Here is a 19,844-nt window from a genome sequence, read left to right on the forward strand (position 1 = left end):
TTCTGTCCCAGATATTTTAGCTTCATGTCTGGATAGTAGGAGGAAGTGCAGATGAGTCGTCCATCTTCTTTTACATTCTATGCCATGGTTACTTAAAAATGTTTACTTTAGTACAGTACTTCAGTAAGTGAATATTTCAAAAGTATCTGCACAATATTTCAAGCACAGTTCTCCAATTATTCGACAGCCTTATTAGCCTTGGTTATTTTGGTTGTTTTACGTCTGATCTTTCTCAGTTGTGATAGGAATGTGTATCTCCATGTCTGGAAGCTGCACACCAGATATTGTCCGGCCAGTTCAGATCATATTTTGTGTGAAGCATTTGCACATGAAGGTACTGGGCAAATTTTCTGTTGCTTGATATAAAATAACAGATTGATTACTCTTTATATGAAACATCATAGTTTGTGTATTCCTGGCTAAAGAGGGTGTACACCATTTGATGACAACCTGTTGGGCTGGTTTTGAGTTACATATTTTGGGAATTTATGGTGCCCCCATATGGGTCTGGCTCAAAATGGCCTATTCCCAATGGTGGCCGGAAGATTACCTACACATACTTTATGAAGAGTTGAAAAATGGTTTCTGAGTTAAGGTCAACAATTGCCTTTGTGAGGATGTTTAGGTTTACAATATTATTATTAGATTGACCTCAAATTTTGCGTTTGGTGTTGAAGTCAGAATCCCCAAAAGCTTGATTTGTTTGACTTATTTCCACATTAGACCAATTCAAATAACAATAATAAATTAATAATGCAATGAAAGAAATAATAAAACTGTATTTCTATTGCATTTATCTGTTGAGCAATAATAGCACCAAAATAATTCTAAAATGTGAGACGTTTATTATGCTTTCGCGAACTTTTTGAAGAGTTGGACTTCTTTGTAAGGTTGTGTGATAATAATAATAACAATAATAATAACAACAGATATAGTTATTATTATTGTGATAATTATTATTATTAGCAGTAGTATTGTTGTTGTTGTTATTATTCTGTGCTGTTGTACTGTTTGTACAGCGGGGCACTGTTTTCCTCTCCCCGCCCCTGAATCACTTCCTCCAGCAGCCGCGGCGAGGAGGCCAACCAAGCACCACTTGGAGACCGTTTGGATTCATTTTAAAACCATCAGCAGGTGAGAGTTGAACATTAACACGGAGAGTGGACCCTCACTTGGTCATCAAATAGTTTAATAAGCAACACCATTGTAAAATGTATTCAGTAAACTTATATTTTCTTCCGATATTGGGTAGCTAAGCTAACGAACCGATAAAGTCGCATTGACTTCCGTTATGCTAGCTAAGTCTAGCTAGCTAGCCGCACCGGTTTGTGGGTGAAAGGAAAAAGCGAGGCTTTTGCCGAGTGGTCACACGCGAGCCACTAACGCTGCTGTGTTGTTACGTGCATCGTACTGTAAGTGTCTCATATCCATGATATCACATTCAAAGAGATTCATCAAGACCTAAACTTAGCGCGTTAGCCGCGTTTCCAGCTAACGGTAGCTGTTAGCATCACCAGCTAGCACCAAGTCTGTTGTAAACAGAGGATGTTCCTGCTCGTTAAAATCTGGGTCAGTCGGCACAGCAGTGATTCTCAGCTGTGTGTCTGTATCCACTGTCAGTGTGTTGATCCCAGTGTTCGTGTAGTTGGGGAAATAATGGTGGTGAATGAGAAATGTTTCGATGGGAAATTAGTCGAGCTTGATTGTGGGGTGGGTCAGAAACACTGGAGCGGAAATGTATCATCGTAGAAGAAGGTTCCTACTCCCACTTAACATCTCAAATCAACCAAAGACATGTGAGCTCTGGGCCTTTTCATGACGTCCACGTGTCCCCCCTTGTATAGAACACACTATACAGCTGACTGGTGGAGTGTAAACAGTCCTGACGCTGAATGCTAAATAGCTAGCCCCGGGTGTTGGTTTCAGACGACTCCGGCGTTGTGTCAACACAGCTGAAGGTTACTGCTGCTCATCGGTTCTCACCGGGGCTGTGGAGGTGGTTGCATAATGTCCGAATGCAATAAAAAAGGACCCTCCCTGTTGTTAAAGATAAAGTGTTCTCGCGTCGTAACCATTGGTGGTAACCCTTGTTGGTTTCTGTGTCTTGTCTGCAGCGATGGCAGCGATCAGGAAAAAGCTGGTCATAGTGGGAGATGGAGCCTGTGGGAAGACCTGTCTGCTGATCGTGTTCAGCAAGGACCAGTTTCCAGAGGTGTACGTGCCCACCGTGTTTGAGAACTACGTTGCTGACATTGAAGTTGACAGCAAACAGGTAAGAATTGTTTGACCAGAATCTGTGTTGTGTAACCGGGCACCTGAGTATGATTACAGCAACAGATCGGATTTTTCAACTCATGTGTTTGAATCATGAGTTATCTCTGCAACATAAACTGCTTTCAGACATGCAGTGAACTCTTGTCAGTTGATCTGCACACTATCCAGAACTTTTCCTGCCAGGCCTCCAGTAAAACTTCCAGGAAACTGCCGTGAGCCCGTGTGAGAGAGCAGTAGGAAAATGTCAGCCAAATTCACAGCGAGCTACTGGGCATGTTGATAACATTTCTAACACACGACAGATGCAAAACATAATTTAAAAAACAAACTAAAAAGATAAAAATATCTCAGAATGAAAAAGATCTCCTGCTTTGATCTTACATTGGATTCTCTGAGCTTTATACTAATGGGCCTGGCAGAGAGTGGCAGAGAAATTTGCGTTCACAAATGCATTGTATTCCCGGAGCTAGGGGCATGTGTGAAAGCAGCTCATGTTGTGTACTGCCTCCTGCGTGCTCTACTCAGGTGCTGACATTTCCCTTTCGTTGTGAACACGTCTGTCCCAGACTATCTGCTGCTACATTCTTCATATTTGAAAACCAAATGTCTAGATACACTTTTGCTGAGGTCATGTCTGAAATCAGCTATAGTGTGATATAACATTACTTCCTATAAATGATCCCAGAGTGCAGTGGATAGATCTTTTATAGATATTAATTTTTTGTGTCATACTACACACTACTCATCTGTGATGACACCAAATATCGAAGGCTTTAAAGTTACATTTTACTGCTACAAACTACAGTAGTCGTTACACAGTGAGAAATCAAGGGATGGACTTGTCTCAATGATAATATGAATACTTAATATAAGCCACAACAACATAGATTTATAATTTTGCAAGTTTTATCCTTATCTATATTTATTTCAGTTATGAAACTTCTTCCAGATCCTGATGTCCTTAATAACAAGGTTGCATAGGCACGGACAGACCATATTACTAAGGGAGTGTTATGGTCTGTAGTTACTTCAGGCAAAGTAACCACAGCTGAAAATGCCCTGTTGGTTTCTTAATACCAGTTAGTAGTGTAGATAATTATGTCTTTTCAATGTCAAACCTGTTGATCAATAACATCCTGATCAAAAGATTTGGTTTTGTGTGTTTGATTTATTGTTGTGTTTTGTGACAGGTGGAATTAGCACTCTGGGATACAGCAGGTCAAGAAGACTACGACAGACTGCGTCCGCTTTCTTATCCGGACACTGATGTCATTCTCATGTGCTTCTCCATCGACAGTCCTGACAGTCTTGGTAAGCAATAATAAAGACCTCCATAGTGTGTTTAATGTTTAGGACACATTATGCTCTTCTTGTGAATTAAATCAAATTCTGAAAAAACAAATTAGGAAGCATTGCCATGCTTTGAAAATCGATTCGGTTAATTAGAATCTCGTTTAATAATGAGTAGAAAACCCAGACAACAGATGAGACCAGTTAGAGATTTAACGAGGATCCAATGATTTCATGTTAAGAATCAGTCATGAAGAGAAAACCTTGACAGACATGTTGTACGATGGAGAATTATAGTGGTACCCTCCTCCTCTAGTGATTGTGTCACATCATGTAGCTCCCTTCACAACTGTATTCGGTTGTCAAGGCATTTACCACATAACTGATGAGTAAACTGCATCCTGCTCTATTGTGAATCAATGTCTCCATCTAGTGGCCAAGGTTTTTTGCTCAGGGTAAAAAAGGGCCTACACCTGCAGTTATTCTGAAATTATGATGGGTGTTTTGAACAGTTTTTAGTGTTAAACAGGCCAAATAAATTGATTTTGTTAACAAAATAGTCCAAGTTTATTGAAAATAATCATTAGTGGTGTCTCTGACTGGTGTTGTCTTTTGTCCCATCATTCAGAGAACATCCCTGAGAAGTGGACCCCTGAGGTGAAACACTTCTGCCCTAACGTTCCCATTATACTGGTGGGAAACAAAAAGGACCTGCGTAACGATGAACACACCCGGAGGGAGCTCGCCAAAATGAAGCAGGTAAAAGTGTAGAGCTCAAAGACACATTAACACTCTCCAACTGATGAATGAATGTGTCCTAAAACTCCTCTTGACCTTTTCTGTAGGAACCTGTGAAACCCGAGGATGGTCGGGACATGGCCAACAGGATTAGTGCCTTCGGATACATGGAGTGTTCGGCAAAAACAAAGGATGGCGTGAGGGAAGTCTTTGAGATGGCCACCAGGGCTGCGCTACAGGCCAGGCGGGGAAAGAAGAGCACTAAATGTGTCCTACTGTAAACAAGGGCACGAGGACTGCTTTCTACTGGGGGAAAGAAGGAGCATTAGGTCAAGCCTACCCCCCCACCCCCCAAACACACCCACACAAAAGACTGTTCTCCCCAGTTTTTACTAAAGGTGTAATGCTTTTACTTTTTTTTGTCTTAAGCAAATGTAGTCAGGTTCTGTCAGTATTCAATTTCGAGGTAATGGAAAACTACTTTTTTGTACTTAAAAATTAGTAAATTTGCCATAACCGACACCTCCTTTATCGACATGTAATCAAAGAGGTCAGCCAAGGGAGCTGCTGTGTCATATCTGCCAACTACAGTTAAGTGCTTAAGCCCCGCCTGCTGATCTGAGGAATGTTTCCACAGCCAACTAGGGTGAAGTACCTGTACACTGTGACCCTTAGTCCTTTTAATTAATCCAACAAACGGATGCACACATGAAGTTGAAAATTCTGTGCGCTTCATATACGAATCCTTTGTGCAGTATGATCACATGCACAATATGAGACTGGAAACTCATTTTGTGAAAAACGCAAATGGAAACTTAGTGTTTTGTGTAATAAATTTCTTTGTAACAATCTTGATTATTTGCATTACTTGTTTGTTTAATCATCCACACATAGGCACCTGATGAATTATGGTCCAGCTCAGAAATACAATGAAAATTGGTGCAGGCAAGATGTTACAACCATGCATATGTAATTGGAGACTGTCTATCAATTTCGGAATTGGCATCACAGTCCTGTGTAAACTGCACCGAAAGCTCAAGGAGACTTGTGGTCATTTTGGATTAATACATCACATGTCATTTAGCTGGCGCTTTTATCCAAAGCTACGTCCGATTAGTGCCTGTGAGGGGCCACTCGGGGTTCAGTGTTGCCCATGGACGCTTTGGCGTTGGCTGGGATTCGAGCTGTCGACCTTCCGGTTGGAGGGGATCGCTCTACCGCTCAGCCATAGCCCCCACGACAATCTCAGTTTTGAGGATGATCTCCAATGTCTCGTTCAAGTTGGGAAATATCTGTACTGATCCTTAAGACCAGAACATGTATTGAGTGATTTAACATACACTTCTCAGTGCTCTCGGGTGATAAGTCCTTATTGTTCAAGTTTTAACTTCTTAGCTTGTGTGCTGCTGCGCTAAATCGACTTGCAACACAATCAGATCTAGTGTCACTTCTATTATATACACTAAGCATACATGGGAGAAAATACCTTTCTCCACAGATCATTCGTGCAGAGTAACGTTATAAAAACTGACATTTAGAAAAAAACAATAGAAAACAGGACTCAGAAGTCATTTATTTAACACATGCTTAATACAAACTAGAAAACAAAATAGCAGATCCCAACTTTGGTGCCGAAATTAGATCAGACAGTGACATTCATCACAAATGAAAAATATGTAAATTGTGTTCACGATTTACCTTTTATTTCTTTGTTTTTCAACTGCAGAACAAATCCCTGACAATGCAAAAAGTATAATATAATGGACATGAAGGATAACATATTGCATAAGGAAACAAGTGAAGCAGTTTATTAGGTACACCAAGTTAAAACTAATACAATCCAACACCATGAAATGTTCTGTATGGGACTGCATTGGGACTACAGTGCCACTCAGTGTACCTAACAAACTGACAACTGGGTCTTTAAAGTCAAAATGACACTGCAGTGATTTTATGTTGTAGAAGATCACGCTGAGGAACTTTATGAGTGGATGACTAGTGAAAGGCCACAACTGATAACAATATATCTAAAAGGCAACGACTAACAGCTTGTGTCTGACAGGAAGTGGTTTAGGTGATCTCTTTTAATATCAGGGTGAGACATGGGGCCTGACATTTTCTAATAAATTTGAACACTAGATACATTTTTGGTTTGTTTAACCTAAGAAGTCCATCCTATGCAGTTTGCCTCAGTACCGTTACGATCAGGAAGTGCTCTGACAATCATCACCTCAAGAGTCAGTTGTTCTTCTTGGTAAGAAGTCCTGAGCGGGCAAGAAACACTGGGACCAGAGCCAGCGCTCCCAGAGCCACTGTCACTAATGGTCGGTAAAAAAACCAACCTACTCCGATGGTGAGAAGAGACAAAGAGCAGGAGACACACAGGGCAAAGATCTTCAGCCCCACGGACACCAGCTCTCTGAGAACAGGAACCCAGTCCACTGCAGGCACAAGACACACAGGAACATGAAGGACAGACCCAGACGTGACTTCAATGATCATTGACAGTGCTGCAGTATTAGTTTACCCAGTGTGTAGATGATGCGCATGGTCAACTGAATACTGAGAAACATGAGAGCCCATCCTGCAGCCCTGAGACCCCAAGTCTTCAAACTGTTGTGCTGGTGCTCTTTCGAAAAAATTTCCTGGAGACAACGAAAGAACTGCATCAAGACCACGTGTTGGAGAACCACACACTTAACCTACATAGGACATTTTTTTCCCAGAACAATAGCAGTGAAGAAGGGAGTCCACAGTGACCTCTGCAGAGAGATCCTCCAGGTACAGGATCTCCAGCGTGTCTCCTGACTTGGTTTTAAAAGGCATCAGCTGCTCCCCTCGCTGCATGGCCACGATGCTGACCTGAAAATAAGGTTGTTGTTACTTAATTTTCTTTTGACCAAATATTCCACTAATAGACCTATTGTCTCAGCACTAGTTTACTTCATTTGTCACAGATGGATTTTGATGCTTCTTATGAAGGAATTAAACAGTAGAGTTTTGATTGTTTCAAATACCAGCACACAGAAACTGTTTAAAGAACATCATCTACTGCCAAGTCAGATAGTGATGACTATCAACCAGGTTATCTGCATCACTCACAGTTTGAGCCGGGCCCAGTGGGGACGTCTCACCGCTCAGTCCAGCGTACGAGAATCTCACACGCACGTCTCCGACCTCATGAATAAAACCAAACAAACAACAACAACTCATTAAATGTGCCAGTAGGGGACACATAATGACCGAAGGGGCCAGCACTGTCGGTAGAGGTTCACCTCAAGATACTCACCTCCGGTCTGCGCGGGTTTTGATTGTGATAGAAATAATCATCATAGACGGTGAGAAAACTGTCCAAGCTCAAGGCAGAAAATTCAATCAAACTCAGAGTCTGGAAGTTCTGGATCTGCTCCACCAGGCCTGAGGATGAAAGAGTGACAGTCTGACAAACGTAACAAATGCTGAAAAATGTCAGTGTTTACATCAGGTTGTTTAGATGAAGGAGATACCTTTAGACAGAACGAGAGGCCCGACTCGGACTTCAGGAGCCACCACTGTCACACTCTCAACCGCCATGGCACTGAAGGAAAGGTTAAGTTAAAGATGAGGTAACAGAAATTGTTTTAGATTCCACAGATGTCAAAATAATCTAATAAACAGATCCGGACCAAATTTATTTGGCTATGATATTATTGGCCAACATGAGCCTTTCACCGACAAAATGTTATCTGTGTCTATGTTTGAGGATATGAAATATGAAAACAAATCAGAAAAGATGAGTAATTACGTTTACATTTTACGTGACCAAATTATTTCCTTTTTCTCAATTCAAATTCTAAACATTTGGTTCAATTATTTTTATTCATAGTTATTTATGATTACGTTTATGGTCAATTACATCTCTTTGTAAGTTTGATAACAACATCACCCAAATTATTTTCAATAACTGAGAAGTGTCAGGGTACCTTGGATTCTGGTGACCAATTTCTTTGTCAAAATGGCGACTGCTGACCAGCTCTGATTTCCACTCAGTGTCTGAAGACAGAGGAGCCACAGTGCGTCACATGGCATATCACAAAATGTGCTCAGAGTAAAGAAGGGCCAAGTTGGTCACAAAGACAAAAAGGTAATAAATTTAAAATGAACTCACTGTAGCTGTACGTCGTCTCAGTTTTGCTTTCTCCGTCCTCTTGGTAATCCCTGAAATCAGTCACCTCTTCAGTCAGAGATTATTCTGTATCCAAGCCAACATTTTTACACCTGACCTCACCCGAGTGTTGACACGCAGACAACAGACTCACCTGCTCTCCCGGTTCTCCACCCACTGATACATCTCCACCTGCCTCTGCAGCTTCACCGCCTGCACCACCACTCTGTAGTTGGGGTCATAAAGGGGCTACACAAACACAAGTACATCATGTAACTTTACTTGAAGTAAACGTTTTATGCATCGCTTGAGTGTCGCTTACAAATTAAACCTATTTTGGAATTGGCAGTTTTTTGTCACATTTAACATTTAACAAAGCTGCCTACACCCCACCCTGTACTTCAGTATCAGCTTATCTAGTTCTGGAATTTTAGGCTGACACAGATATCAATACAAGTTATTTTTCGGTTTTTGTTTTTTCACTGGAGATCTCGTTTAATGGGCAGACAGTCATATGTCTGAATAGCAACACTCCCCCAGGCAAAAATAACACAGATCTGCAATATTAAAAAAAATACTAGTTAAATACAAAACTTTTCTTTGACTAATTAGGTACAACCTACCTCTGCAGTGTGCAGCTGAGCAGACAGGTGAACTAGACGGTTGTTGTTCTGCAGCTCCAGGCTGAGGTAGGGCCCCAGCTCCACGACCTGAGACAGACCTTCATCCAGAGAGGACGCTGTTTGCAGAGTTCGTCCCTGAAGAGGGAGGCAGTTACAGAGAACATGCACCATGTTAGTCAGGTGGGACTCTAACCTGTGTAACGGCGTTGCTCTTGATAGGATGCATTAAATGCAGCTTCTTACGGTGAGTCAGTGGTTCTTACCTCATTGGTAAAGAGAATATAAATTGAGAGAAAAAACAATCCGATGCCAAAAACGGTTCCTCCTGCAGTTTCGCTCAGTCGCTCTAAGAATCCAGGATTGGATTTAACGGATACACGCTTGTGCTGGTTTGGCTCTGTACCTGAAAACTGACACAAACACACAACAACAAATAAAGTTTAATATCTGCAAAGATCTGAAACAATACTTGGCCACTTGAGGACTGAAGATCTATCGTTTACAAATCCACAAAAGGTGAGATTATTCTGGATTAAGGATTCAGATTTGACTCCACAAAAGGAACAAGTGAAATATTTCTCGACAGCCAACCACTGTGTGTCACAATACATTTAAATAACTTATCATATGAATGATAACATTTCACAATTCATGATCTTGAACTGACGCAATGAGACTGTTTTTGATTCAGTCAAACAACTTTTACACAACACAAACCGTCAGGAGATTCTTTACCTCATGGTGGATATGTATAATGAAACTAAACTAAATGCACTTGGTTTAACTTTCGGTTCTCACTGTTATTTCATCTAATTACATAATTTATCCCCCAAACAATTGTAATAACTCTCAGATAGTTTCAAACAGATCAGGAAATCTGCAGTGAACCATGAGTGAGGTCCATTGTGCATTAGGCTCATTTCATCTGACTGACCAGTGACCCCACACACCAGCACCAGTGACAGCAGCGTGTCACTGTAAAGTTAGCTAGCTAACATTACAGGCGTGGACACATGACACGCCTCTTCTGTCCTCGAGCTAAATTTGACTTCCTCGCTTCATCTACACGTTTCAACGAATAAAACGAGCTTGCTGTGACGTGACACTTTTAACATGAAGACATTGAGGAGTCAGGGGAACTAGTTAACGAGGTTAGCAGCCACACGTTACTGTGTAAAGTGAAGGTGAAGGTAGTTGAGGTGCTAATTGTTAACTAGGTGACAAACCTCCGCTGTTACGGCTGGTTGAGTCCAGGTTAGGTGAAACTAACCCGGTGTGGCTGAGTCACTTACTGTCTGTGATGGAGACATGTCTGGGTTCTATTCTCCTCCTCAATCAAACTGGGAAGTTTGAGGAAACGAAGATGCGACTACAAACTAAACACTGGGACTCAAGGTGCGCTTCATCTCCGCACATCGTGTCCCGGAACCGGCTCGGGGGAGGCGGAGAAAGAGGCACATGGCACGAATTTTGAATTCCACCCATTGAGATACTCTGGTGACAATAACAAGCGCTACATATTCCTCTCATGTTATCATGGGTAATGTAGTTTTTGTAGCAGGTCAGTCAGGGAAGTTACTGATGAAATATCAGTGAAACGAATGATACTTAATTTAAAAACGTTGAATTCATGAACATTTGCACTTTTAGTTGAAGAACATTGCACATTTCACATTCCACTACAAAACATATTTACATATAAGTTTTCATTAAAGATATAATACATAAAATCTACATTGTTCAATTAAAGTAACATAACATTGTAAATATACCACTCGTTTGACATATTTTACTACTTTTTCTTTTATACTTCGAGTATGTTTGCTGCTGTACATACATTATATACATTTACTAGATATTTCAAGTGCCACTTACAGACACAAAAGCATGTTCACGCACACACTCTCTTTATCTCTCTCATGCACACTGACATCCACGTCCACGCCCGCACACGCACACTCACACTCACTTACACACACCCACACTCTCTCTCTCTCTCTCTCTCTCTCTCTCTCTCTCTCTCTCTCTCTCTCTCTCTCTCTCTCTCTCTCTCTCTCTCTCTCTCCCTAGATATGTTCATCTTAAGAGGATTATTGCAAAAGGGAAGACAAAGCACCTATCAACATAATACTTAGGTCTCTCTGTGCACAAACACACGATGCAAATATCCACATGCACACAAATAATTATACGTACACACTAATGCAGGGTGCATTCACTTTGACCCAGTGAGTGTTAAGATGCAGGAATATGATGTAATAGTGCTGGGAACTGGTCTCAAGGTAAGAAAACTTGCATTATAATTGTAATATACGTATCTGAGTCACATGAGGTAAACAATCAGTGTGTCAGTTATTGGGGTTGATCTGCTCAGACATCCCCTTCAAAGCATAATATCTGACAGTAATTGAGTTAATTATAAAGTGTCTTTTGGTGGCTAGATTTGATTGTGCTGTGATAAGTGTGAATGGTAATTTTATCATAACTTTTAAAGCTCAAATGCAGAGAGACATATTTACATCGGTGCTGCAAAATATACTGATTCATCAGTTTCTATTGATAGTCAGTTACTCTTGATAGTATAATTAACCATTAAGTTTTTCTATTTGTAAAATGTCTTTGTTTGTTTGTGAGCAAAATTACACAAAAAACAAAGTGAACACCACAAACTTGCGGAAGAAAGGAACCAATTAAATTTGAGGGCAGGTCGGGATCAGGGGACCGATCGGGGATTTTTCCCCCCGCTTTCTTTAACTTTGTAATAATTGGAGCGTTTTTCGATTTACAGATCCAAGAGCTTGTAAAATCTAATGCAGCTTAATTTAATTAAAGGGAACTGCTGGGGCTGGGTGGAGGTATGAGTGTGATTCTAGTTCTGACAGCGTTTGACCCACTAACTAACAGCTTCCCTCTCTGTCTTAGGAATGTGTCATCTCTGGTTTGATGTCTCAAAGTGGGAAAAAAGTTCTTCACATTGACAGAAATCCCTACTATGGAGGAGAGAGCGCCTCAATTTCTCCCCTTGAAGAGGTGTGATCACACAAAACAGCAACACATGCAGACACACACACACCGTTTCAGACAGCTGTCAGATCTGTGGTGTTCATTATCCAGTGTGTTTCTACGTTTACAGCTGTACAGGAAGTTCAAGCTTCCAGGTCCTACGGCCATGGGCCTTGGGAAAGAGTGGAACATTGACCTCATCCCCAAATTCTTTCTGGGCAATGGTGAGAGCTCAGTATTATCCATCTGGAGTTGGAATTGTGCAGAACATTTTGTTTGCGCTGTTTTGGTGTAAATAAGTGTAGTGTCTGTTTGCATTGCAGGTCAGCTGGTGAAAATCTTGGTGCACACTGAGGTCACTCGCTATGTGGACTTCAAGGTCGTTGAAGGCAGCTTTATATACAAAGCAGGAAAAGTGCACAAAGTCCCAGCCACTGAGGAAGATGCCCAAGCTTCAGGTATCTCATTGCCCCGTTTTTGTTATTTTTTTGAGCTCATTTATTATTCTGTTGGATAATGTCAACAATCAACACACTGTTTCAGACCTGATGGGCATGTTCGACAAGAGAAGGTTCAGGAAGCTGTTGCTCTTCGCCCTCAACTTTGACGAGCGAAAACCTCGCACCTTCCAAGATATGAACCCAAACAAAATGACCACACGGGACCTTTTCTGCCGCTTCGACCTGGGAGTAGATGTGATGGAATTCACGGGTCACGCCATTGCCTTACAAAGCAGTGACAGGTCAGTCCCAGGGACCTGCTTTATATTCCCCAGATGATGACAGATGATCCTTGAAGTCAAAACCTGTCTGATCCCATTCTACCCTCACCTGGTGTCCCTGCAGTTACCTGGACCAGCCCTGTGTAGAGACCATCAGACGGATCCGGTTGTACTCCGAGTCTCTGTCTCGTCACAAAACCAGTCCATACCTCTACCCAGTGTATGGGCTGGGAGAGCTGCCTCAGGGATTTGCCAGGTTATACTCACACTCTACTTATGAGCATTATATTTTATTCAGGAAGAGCTTCCCATTACAATCTAACAGCTGTTAGCAATCTGACAGTGACATGGGTTCTAAGAGGCCGGCCCTTTAGTAAATGGGATTTACACTGGCATCTAAAAACAGTGCCATTATGTTTCGTTGACATTTCCCATCCTGTCTGTGTGTTTCAGACTGAGCGCAGAGTACGGAGGAACTTTCCTGTTGAACAGACCAGTGGATGAGATTGTGATGGACAACGGCAAAGTAAAAGCTGTGAAATCGGAGGGGAAGGTAAGGTAGATAGTAGTCAATACAAGGGGAAAAAGTATCCATGTGGCATGATTGTGTATTAAGTGAAATTTGTCTCTCTTTCACTGCGTAACAGCTGTTCCACTGTAAACAGCTGATCTGTGATCCCAGCTATGTTCCCACCCGGGTGAGGAAAGTGGGTCGTGTCATACGTGTCATCTGTTTATTGAATCATCCAGTTAAAAACACCCAAGAGGCCAATTCATGTCAAATCATCATCCCGCAAGCTCAACTCAACAGGAAATCAGGTATCATGTTTGTTTTGATTTTACAAGTTTGTTTTGAATAAGAATTAGAAACGTGGTATTCTGTTCAAAGTGTTTGACCTGAAAACATAAATGACATTTTAAGACAGTAAAAAGTGTTACAAAAATGTATGTATGACAAATAGTTGATTGAAAACAAGATCATAAAAATTGGATTTGAGAAGTTTTTTAAATGTCTCATAATCTGGGAGTTTGTTCCAAACCTTTGGTGCCATCAACATGAAGCTGCTTCACCATATTTTCCAGTCATTTGTATGTCAGCCCGCCAGAACTTTTATTATTCCTGTTTTTTATTAAGAAATGATTAATGCTAAATCCAATTTTCTTAATATATGATCACACTAATGCATGAACTACTCCTCTGATTTCCCATGCAGATGTTTACATATCTGTGGTGTCCTTCACCCACAATGTGGCTTCAGATGGGATGTACATCGCCACAGTGAGCACGACCTCAGAGACCAGCAACCCAGAGGAGGAGGTGCAGCCCGGCCTGGATCTTCTCGAGCCCATCATGCAAAAGTTAGTGACAAATTGTTTGTATACTCTCTTTACGTTTGTAAGTAAAATGACATTTTGATCAATATTTGATTAACGGTATTTTCTGTCCAAACTTTGAATCTAGATTTGTGTCAATCAGAAACCTGCTAGTTCCCAACGAAGATGGAAAGAATAGTCAGGTGATGACGGGGAAAAGAAAAACAAACAAACAAATGATAAATAAGAATATGGAGTGTGGTGGACCCATGTGTTTGTAACAGATCCTCCCTCTCTCTTTACTCACTAGATATTTGTGTCCCGCTCACATGATGCAACCAACCACTTTGAGACTGAAAGTGAAGACATCGCAGATCTGTACCGGCGCATCACAGGAGCAGAGCTCTGCATCGGAGGATCACAGAGACACCGGTCACAAACCTCTGACGACATGGACTGACAGAGGCAGAGCAGAGGCCAGAGGGTTTCCAGTAGCATGTAGACTGGATTGTTTGTGGGATTTAAATGCTGTATGTCTTTTTACAGTTTGTTTGGTGTAAAATCTACCTTTTGTCATAATCTGTAAAATAATACAATGTTGACAAAAAGTTTGGAATTTTTTATTTGTCTATTATTTTGAGGTCACATTCTTGTGAATTTGTGTTTTTGTTGCTGTATGACAGTGTGTAACCATCACTACAATTGTTTGCCACATTATTCATAGCACTAAATTGTGAGCACAGTGGATAGTCTTTCAGATATTCACATCAAACCAACAGTATTTCCTGTCAGTTTGACCGGAAATAGCTTTTTCTTTTAGAGGAAAGCACTGTCACCTCAATGTGAGAAGATTCTTTGTTTGGATCCTGGTTCAGCTGAACCAAGGTGTGGCATTTGTCTGGGTTTTGTTTCCAAAGACATGCAGAGGAATAAGGTTACTTGGATGTGTTCAAGTCCAAGAGGACTCTCCCTACCCCACTGTCTAAGTGCCCCTGAGCAAGGCACCTTACTCCCCAAACAACTGCTCCTCGGGCTCCGTCCACAGCTGCCCACTGCTCTGTGTGTGTTCACTGTGTGTGTTCACTGTGTGTGTTCACTGTGTGTGTTCACTGTGTGTGTTGTGTCCTGCTGTGTTCACACGGATGGGTCAAAAGCAGAGGACACATTTCCCCTATTTTGCTTGTAGTGTTTCTGCGCATGTGTGTGAGACCAATAAAGGAATCTTGGAATCTTGAATCTCATTTGAAGACTCTAAATTGTCCGTGTGTGTGAATGTAAGTAAGTCTCTGTTTGTTAACCCTGTGGTCGGCTGCCGACCTACTAGACGTCTCCCTCGCCTCTCGCCCAAACTCAGCTAGGATTGCCCCCCTCGTGACCCCTAAAGGATAAGCAGTCTAGATAAAGGATGGATGGGTCCTTTAAGCTTCAATCAATGCTTGTGTTATCCAGCAGCAGCAGCAGGTAAACGTAATCAAGCACCGCCCTGCATGTGATCGACAGGGATTTAAACCAGTGGCAGAGCATAGATATGAATCACATCGATGTTAGAGGATTTGTGGAGCTTATGTGAGAGAAGGACAAAGCCAGTGAATTAAGTCACTTGCTTGCACACGGGCAGCTTGTGAGCGCTGCAGGAGACAGAGGACACACATACGCACAGATATAAGAGGCTTAACCAAATGAAGGACAGTCGCCACCAACACCTCGGGGCACACGACTGGAACATATTCACAGACAAGAATATGTTACTGTACCGATTCTCTTTATCTGCTGCACTACTCTTCATTGCGTCTATTTAAAAAGAAAAAAAGTACAGCACACTGTATATGGTCTTATACATTTATGCATGAAAATACATAAAATACATGATATTTGAGTTATTGCTAAATGTGACACTTCAAATAAATCATTTATACAAATAATATTTTCTACATAGTAACGCAGGTGAACTGTATTCAGGTCTAATTCTGCGGCATTTGTGTCCTCAATTATATACACATGTGTACACAGGGGGCTGCTCTTAACTTATGAATCTGTACAATAACTGTTCTAACCAAACATCAGAGGTGAAGGTTTGTCTCCTGTTGGAGCTTTGTGCAGAGGAACAACCATCCCACAGGCTGCACCATCTGATACTGAAGGAGTTCACAGGACTTACTCCTGTGTTAATTCCAGGGCAGTGCTGACAGGTGGAGGGATCAGTCCAGCAGCAGCCACTCTCCGCTCACTGGTCAGGAAGTTGAAGGTTGCACATGCGTTCGGCTGAGTAACACAAAAAAAAGAGGACAATTAGGTCAACCTCGATGTCTTTGGACTTGTTCACACCTCCTCTCAACATCCGTCCAGACACAAGTCTGTTCGTTCACAAAGACCAAACAATACACACACACACACACACACACAGGCACGCACGCACACACAAGCACCTGTATAGTCGGACTGTTCATCTGGTCTTTGTGAATAGAGATGATTTACATGTCTATTTGCATGTGGCAAAGTTAGATCTATTCACAATGTGACTTCACAGGAGACACATATGAAGATGGTGGGACGTGACACACTGAGAGATGTCCCCTTGTGACCTTGTCTCTGAGGGCAGAAGTTAGTTCCCGGTCCCAAAAGGCCTTTGTTCCTCTTTGTTATTGTTAGTCTCTCATCCTATATGCTTGCTCTACTTTACCGTATCTTGCACCTCCACAGCGATGCCCTTCCTCTTGAGTAGAGCGAGGACTGAGGGATTGATTCGTTCAAGCCGTGCGCCGGTTCCCAGAACAAGGATCTCTGAATAGACGACAGGAAGAAATTAAGTCAACTGACATGCATCCGGAAAGTAAATATAAATGATATGAAACTAGATGAGTGATGAAATCAAGGAACATTTCAAATAACTGCATGTAGAAGCCTTCATACAGAGCACAAGGGTTTGCTTAATGTCTTGATAATATGAACATTATGTAAATAATATTCTGAGACTCCCCCAATCACCAGATTTACACACGGTTACACATCTATAGGAGATTTTTTACCCAAGATTTAGAATATCGATCTCCACCATAATCAACAGAACACTTACTTCATAAGAATGTTTCCACATATCTGTAATGTCAAAGGTCATCGAAGTGTACCATAAAGACACATTCATTTCTCCATATGTTGGCCTGCTGTTATTTTATTTTTTTTACCTATTCTTGGTTCCAGCATGTGGAAGAGCGATACACTTTCCTCTGTGATGTCTTTATGACTGCCAACCTGCAGAAACAGAGATTTAAGGTCATAAGAAACACAGAAGGTTGTTTAAAAAGACCCACAAAGCAGCACATGGGGCTGTAAAGTTGTTCCTCTCACGTTCCACTGCAGGATCGCAGGAGGCAGCACAGCACAGGGTCCAAACACTCGATTACCATCGATGTTAAACCCTCCGGAGCTGTAGCTTTGGATCATGACCCCACTGCCCGGCTCCTTCTGCATGACGGACACTGTGGTGCGTTGGTACATCTCATCATCACTGGGCCCCAGTCTATGAGCACGACACAGAAATGGGCTGGAATGAAAGAAAGGGAAACTCGGTTAGGACTGATAAGATTTTTAAGTGCAGAAGGCTGATCGTTTTCTGTTGTTTATTGTTATTATTTTTATCATTGTTACAAAGAGTTTTGTAGGTAAACTATGGTCGTTAAACGCTCTATGTAGTTACGTGTCTATTGCACTTTTCTTATCTCTGTATTCTCCATCTCTTTGCATTTCACAGAAACAGGCTGCACTGCTGAGCTGCTGCCATATGGCCCAGTTGAAAAGCCATAGATCTGATGCCAACCTACTGAGGAGGCTGACAGCCAAACGCTTCGGGGCTGTGACTGCAGGAAGGACGATTGAGGAGGAGCCAAGACGGACATGAACCAAACATTCCTGCTTGTCTGAAGAGCTGCAGCAGATTTCAGCAATGAGGCGACATGGCCAGAAGAAAGTGTGGATGTTGTGCTTAACTCCACAAGATGGAGCCAGAGAGGTTGAGTGACAGAGCTTGTTCCAAATGGGAATCCTGGGAGTTATGATGAAGTACTATACCAGTTTATATATAGTATACAAACTGTTTAAATAATAGAACAATAATAGAATAATAACAGACATGTCTTAAGATAAGTGTGTGTATGTGTGTGTGTGTGTGTGTGTGTGTGTGTGTGTGTGTGTGTGTGTGTGTGTGTGTGTGTAAACTGCAAGCTTTTGTGAACTGCAGGTAAAATAGCTGCTGCTATTTGTTTTAAGTGGAAAAAAAAATGATAATCAGTCAGACAGAACCCTCAAATGGAAATAACAAAAATGAATAATATTGAATTAATAGATTTTTTATTGTATTATATGTTGTTAGCATGTAGTTTTGTTTTTCAGTTGTTTACATATCTTCCACCAATGTAAACCGATAAATTCACTATTTCAGAGGATGCCCGGATTTCAGCCTCACAGTTCGCTGTAATTTTTACACCTAATTATTAGTCAGGAAATACAAATTATATAATAAATGATGGCGTGATTAATCGACAGTGAAAATGATGGTTTAAGCTCTTGTCTTCATTCAGTTATATATCGCAACAGGACTGTGACTGGACTCAGTTAGAATGAGCAGCGCTTCTGTCTCTTTAAATACAACATTAGCTCAGCTTCATATAACTGACCCAACGTTTGGTAACATGACTTTTTAATGTGGTCGCCTCACAGTCTGAGAGACGTCAGATTATATGACTTCCTTAACCAAACACTTAGTTCTCTTCCTCCTGAATGAATGATGAATCCTGAACGTAAAAGCCCATCATACCTGGAGGAGGCGGGCACAGCCCTGGAGGAGAAGACGAACCCATGTGTAGCTCTCTGAAGGACTCTGGAACAGAGCACAGCGGTCGACATTTTGGCGGAATCAATCGGCGTTGTCCCACACACAGGGGGGGCAGAGTTCAGTGTGACACCAGCCGCTCGTTTCCGGTGTTGTATAACGAATAATCGAGCTCCACGTCCAGAGGATTAAAGAAGAAGAAAGCAATTCCGATGTGTTAAATAGTTATGGACTGAATATACAGGATTCTGAAACTTTGCATTTGTATGAAGTTATCTTTATTTGATTTTTGTTAATTTTATTTAATCTAGTATTTTTGTTTCTTATTCACTTTTTCTTGTCATTAGTTTGGCATTATTTATGAGAAATACTGTTATTATTCATACTGTAGAGGGGTGGAAAAAGATCTCTGCTACTTTTAACTTATTCCACCGTGATTTATTATAGATGAAATGTATTAGCTACAGACTAAAATAAGAGGAACACTTTGTCCCATGACCCATGACCATAAACATAATGAGTTACACCCAGTTTACAACAAAGTACGAATTTAATTAAATAAAAATTTAGTTAAATTAATTAGAAAAATTGATAAATTATGTCAATTTTCACTACTGTCGAATTTTCTGCAAATTTTGGTAAGAATATGAGCATGTTAGAGCCTTCAAAAATGCCTAAAAAAATAAATAATCCTTACAATTTCAATATGGCCTCACTGTCTGTCAGTGCCTGTCAGTGCTCGGGTCCTAATGAGAGTTGAGTGAAAAGTCCCACCAGCTAAAGTGTAAAGAGTCAGATGGACGATTCTTCATAATTTAAACGCATTTTAAGAAGATGGATTCCTTCATATAATAAAACAGAACGATCCTCCCTTTCGCTCTGTGCTTGATTAAAATGCCTGGGGGGCGTGTC

General features: G+C 41.3%; 4 protein-coding genes across 5 annotated transcripts; 2 read left to right on the top strand and 2 right to left on the bottom strand.

Moving 5' to 3' along the window:
- The first annotated feature begins 1,015 nt into the window (after window positions 1–1,015).
- LOC128451783 (rho-related GTP-binding protein RhoA-B) lies at window positions 1,016–5,157 on the top strand. The gene is made up of 5 exons (XM_053435477.1): window positions 1,016–1,134; window positions 2,115–2,272; window positions 3,465–3,585; window positions 4,193–4,323; window positions 4,410–5,157. The coding sequence occupies exons 2-5, from the start codon at window positions 2,117–2,119 to the stop codon at window positions 4,581–4,583; spliced, it is 582 nt and encodes a 193-aa protein (XP_053291452.1). The 5' UTR covers window positions 1,016–1,134; window positions 2,115–2,116; the 3' UTR covers window positions 4,584–5,157.
- A 698-nt stretch (window positions 5,158–5,855) lies between these two features.
- LOC128451542 (transmembrane protein 43) lies at window positions 5,856–10,518 on the bottom strand. The gene is made up of 12 exons (XM_053435413.1): window positions 10,362–10,518; window positions 9,333–9,479; window positions 9,070–9,204; window positions 8,601–8,695; window positions 8,450–8,499; window positions 8,265–8,334; window positions 7,809–7,879; window positions 7,592–7,719; window positions 7,405–7,479; window positions 7,063–7,164; window positions 6,830–6,947; window positions 5,856–6,743 (listed from the first exon to the last, which is right to left on the bottom strand). Exons 1-12 carry the CDS (start codon window positions 10,377–10,379, stop codon window positions 6,541–6,543), a joined length of 1,212 nt encoding a protein of 403 aa, XP_053291388.1. The 5' UTR covers window positions 10,380–10,518; the 3' UTR covers window positions 5,856–6,540.
- Window positions 10,132–15,327, top strand: zgc:112334 (uncharacterized protein LOC619199 homolog). Of its 2 annotated transcripts, none has more exons than XM_053435402.1 (11): window positions 10,132–10,220; window positions 11,992–12,099; window positions 12,203–12,296; window positions 12,396–12,530; window positions 12,616–12,814; window positions 12,918–13,049; window positions 13,247–13,346; window positions 13,441–13,612; window positions 14,008–14,152; window positions 14,256–14,310; window positions 14,418–15,327. In XM_053435402.1, exons 2-11 carry the CDS (start codon window positions 12,013–12,015, stop codon window positions 14,565–14,567), a joined length of 1,269 nt encoding a protein of 422 aa, XP_053291377.1. In that variant the 5' UTR covers window positions 10,132–10,220; window positions 11,992–12,012; the 3' UTR covers window positions 14,568–15,327. The 2 variants fall into 2 exon arrangements, with proteins under 2 accessions (XP_053291377.1, XP_053291371.1); XM_053435396.1 differs by lacking the exon at window positions 10,132–10,220 and adding an exon at window positions 11,140–11,351.
- Window positions 15,328–15,932: 605 nt separating this feature from the next.
- ndufaf3 (NADH:ubiquinone oxidoreductase complex assembly factor) lies at window positions 15,933–19,780 on the bottom strand. The gene is made up of 5 exons (XM_053435479.1): window positions 18,918–19,780; window positions 17,453–17,648; window positions 17,290–17,356; window positions 16,788–16,888; window positions 15,933–16,369 (listed from the first exon to the last, which is right to left on the bottom strand). The coding sequence occupies exons 1-5, from the start codon at window positions 19,004–19,006 to the stop codon at window positions 16,262–16,264; spliced, it is 561 nt and encodes a 186-aa protein (XP_053291454.1). The 5' UTR covers window positions 19,007–19,780; the 3' UTR covers window positions 15,933–16,261.
- Between the last annotated feature and the right edge of the window lie 64 nt (window positions 19,781–19,844).

This window comes from Pleuronectes platessa, chromosome 2 (assembly GCF_947347685.1).
Source record: "Pleuronectes platessa chromosome 2, fPlePla1.1, whole genome shotgun sequence".
Taxonomy (NCBI): domain Eukaryota; kingdom Metazoa; phylum Chordata; class Actinopteri; order Pleuronectiformes; family Pleuronectidae; genus Pleuronectes; species Pleuronectes platessa.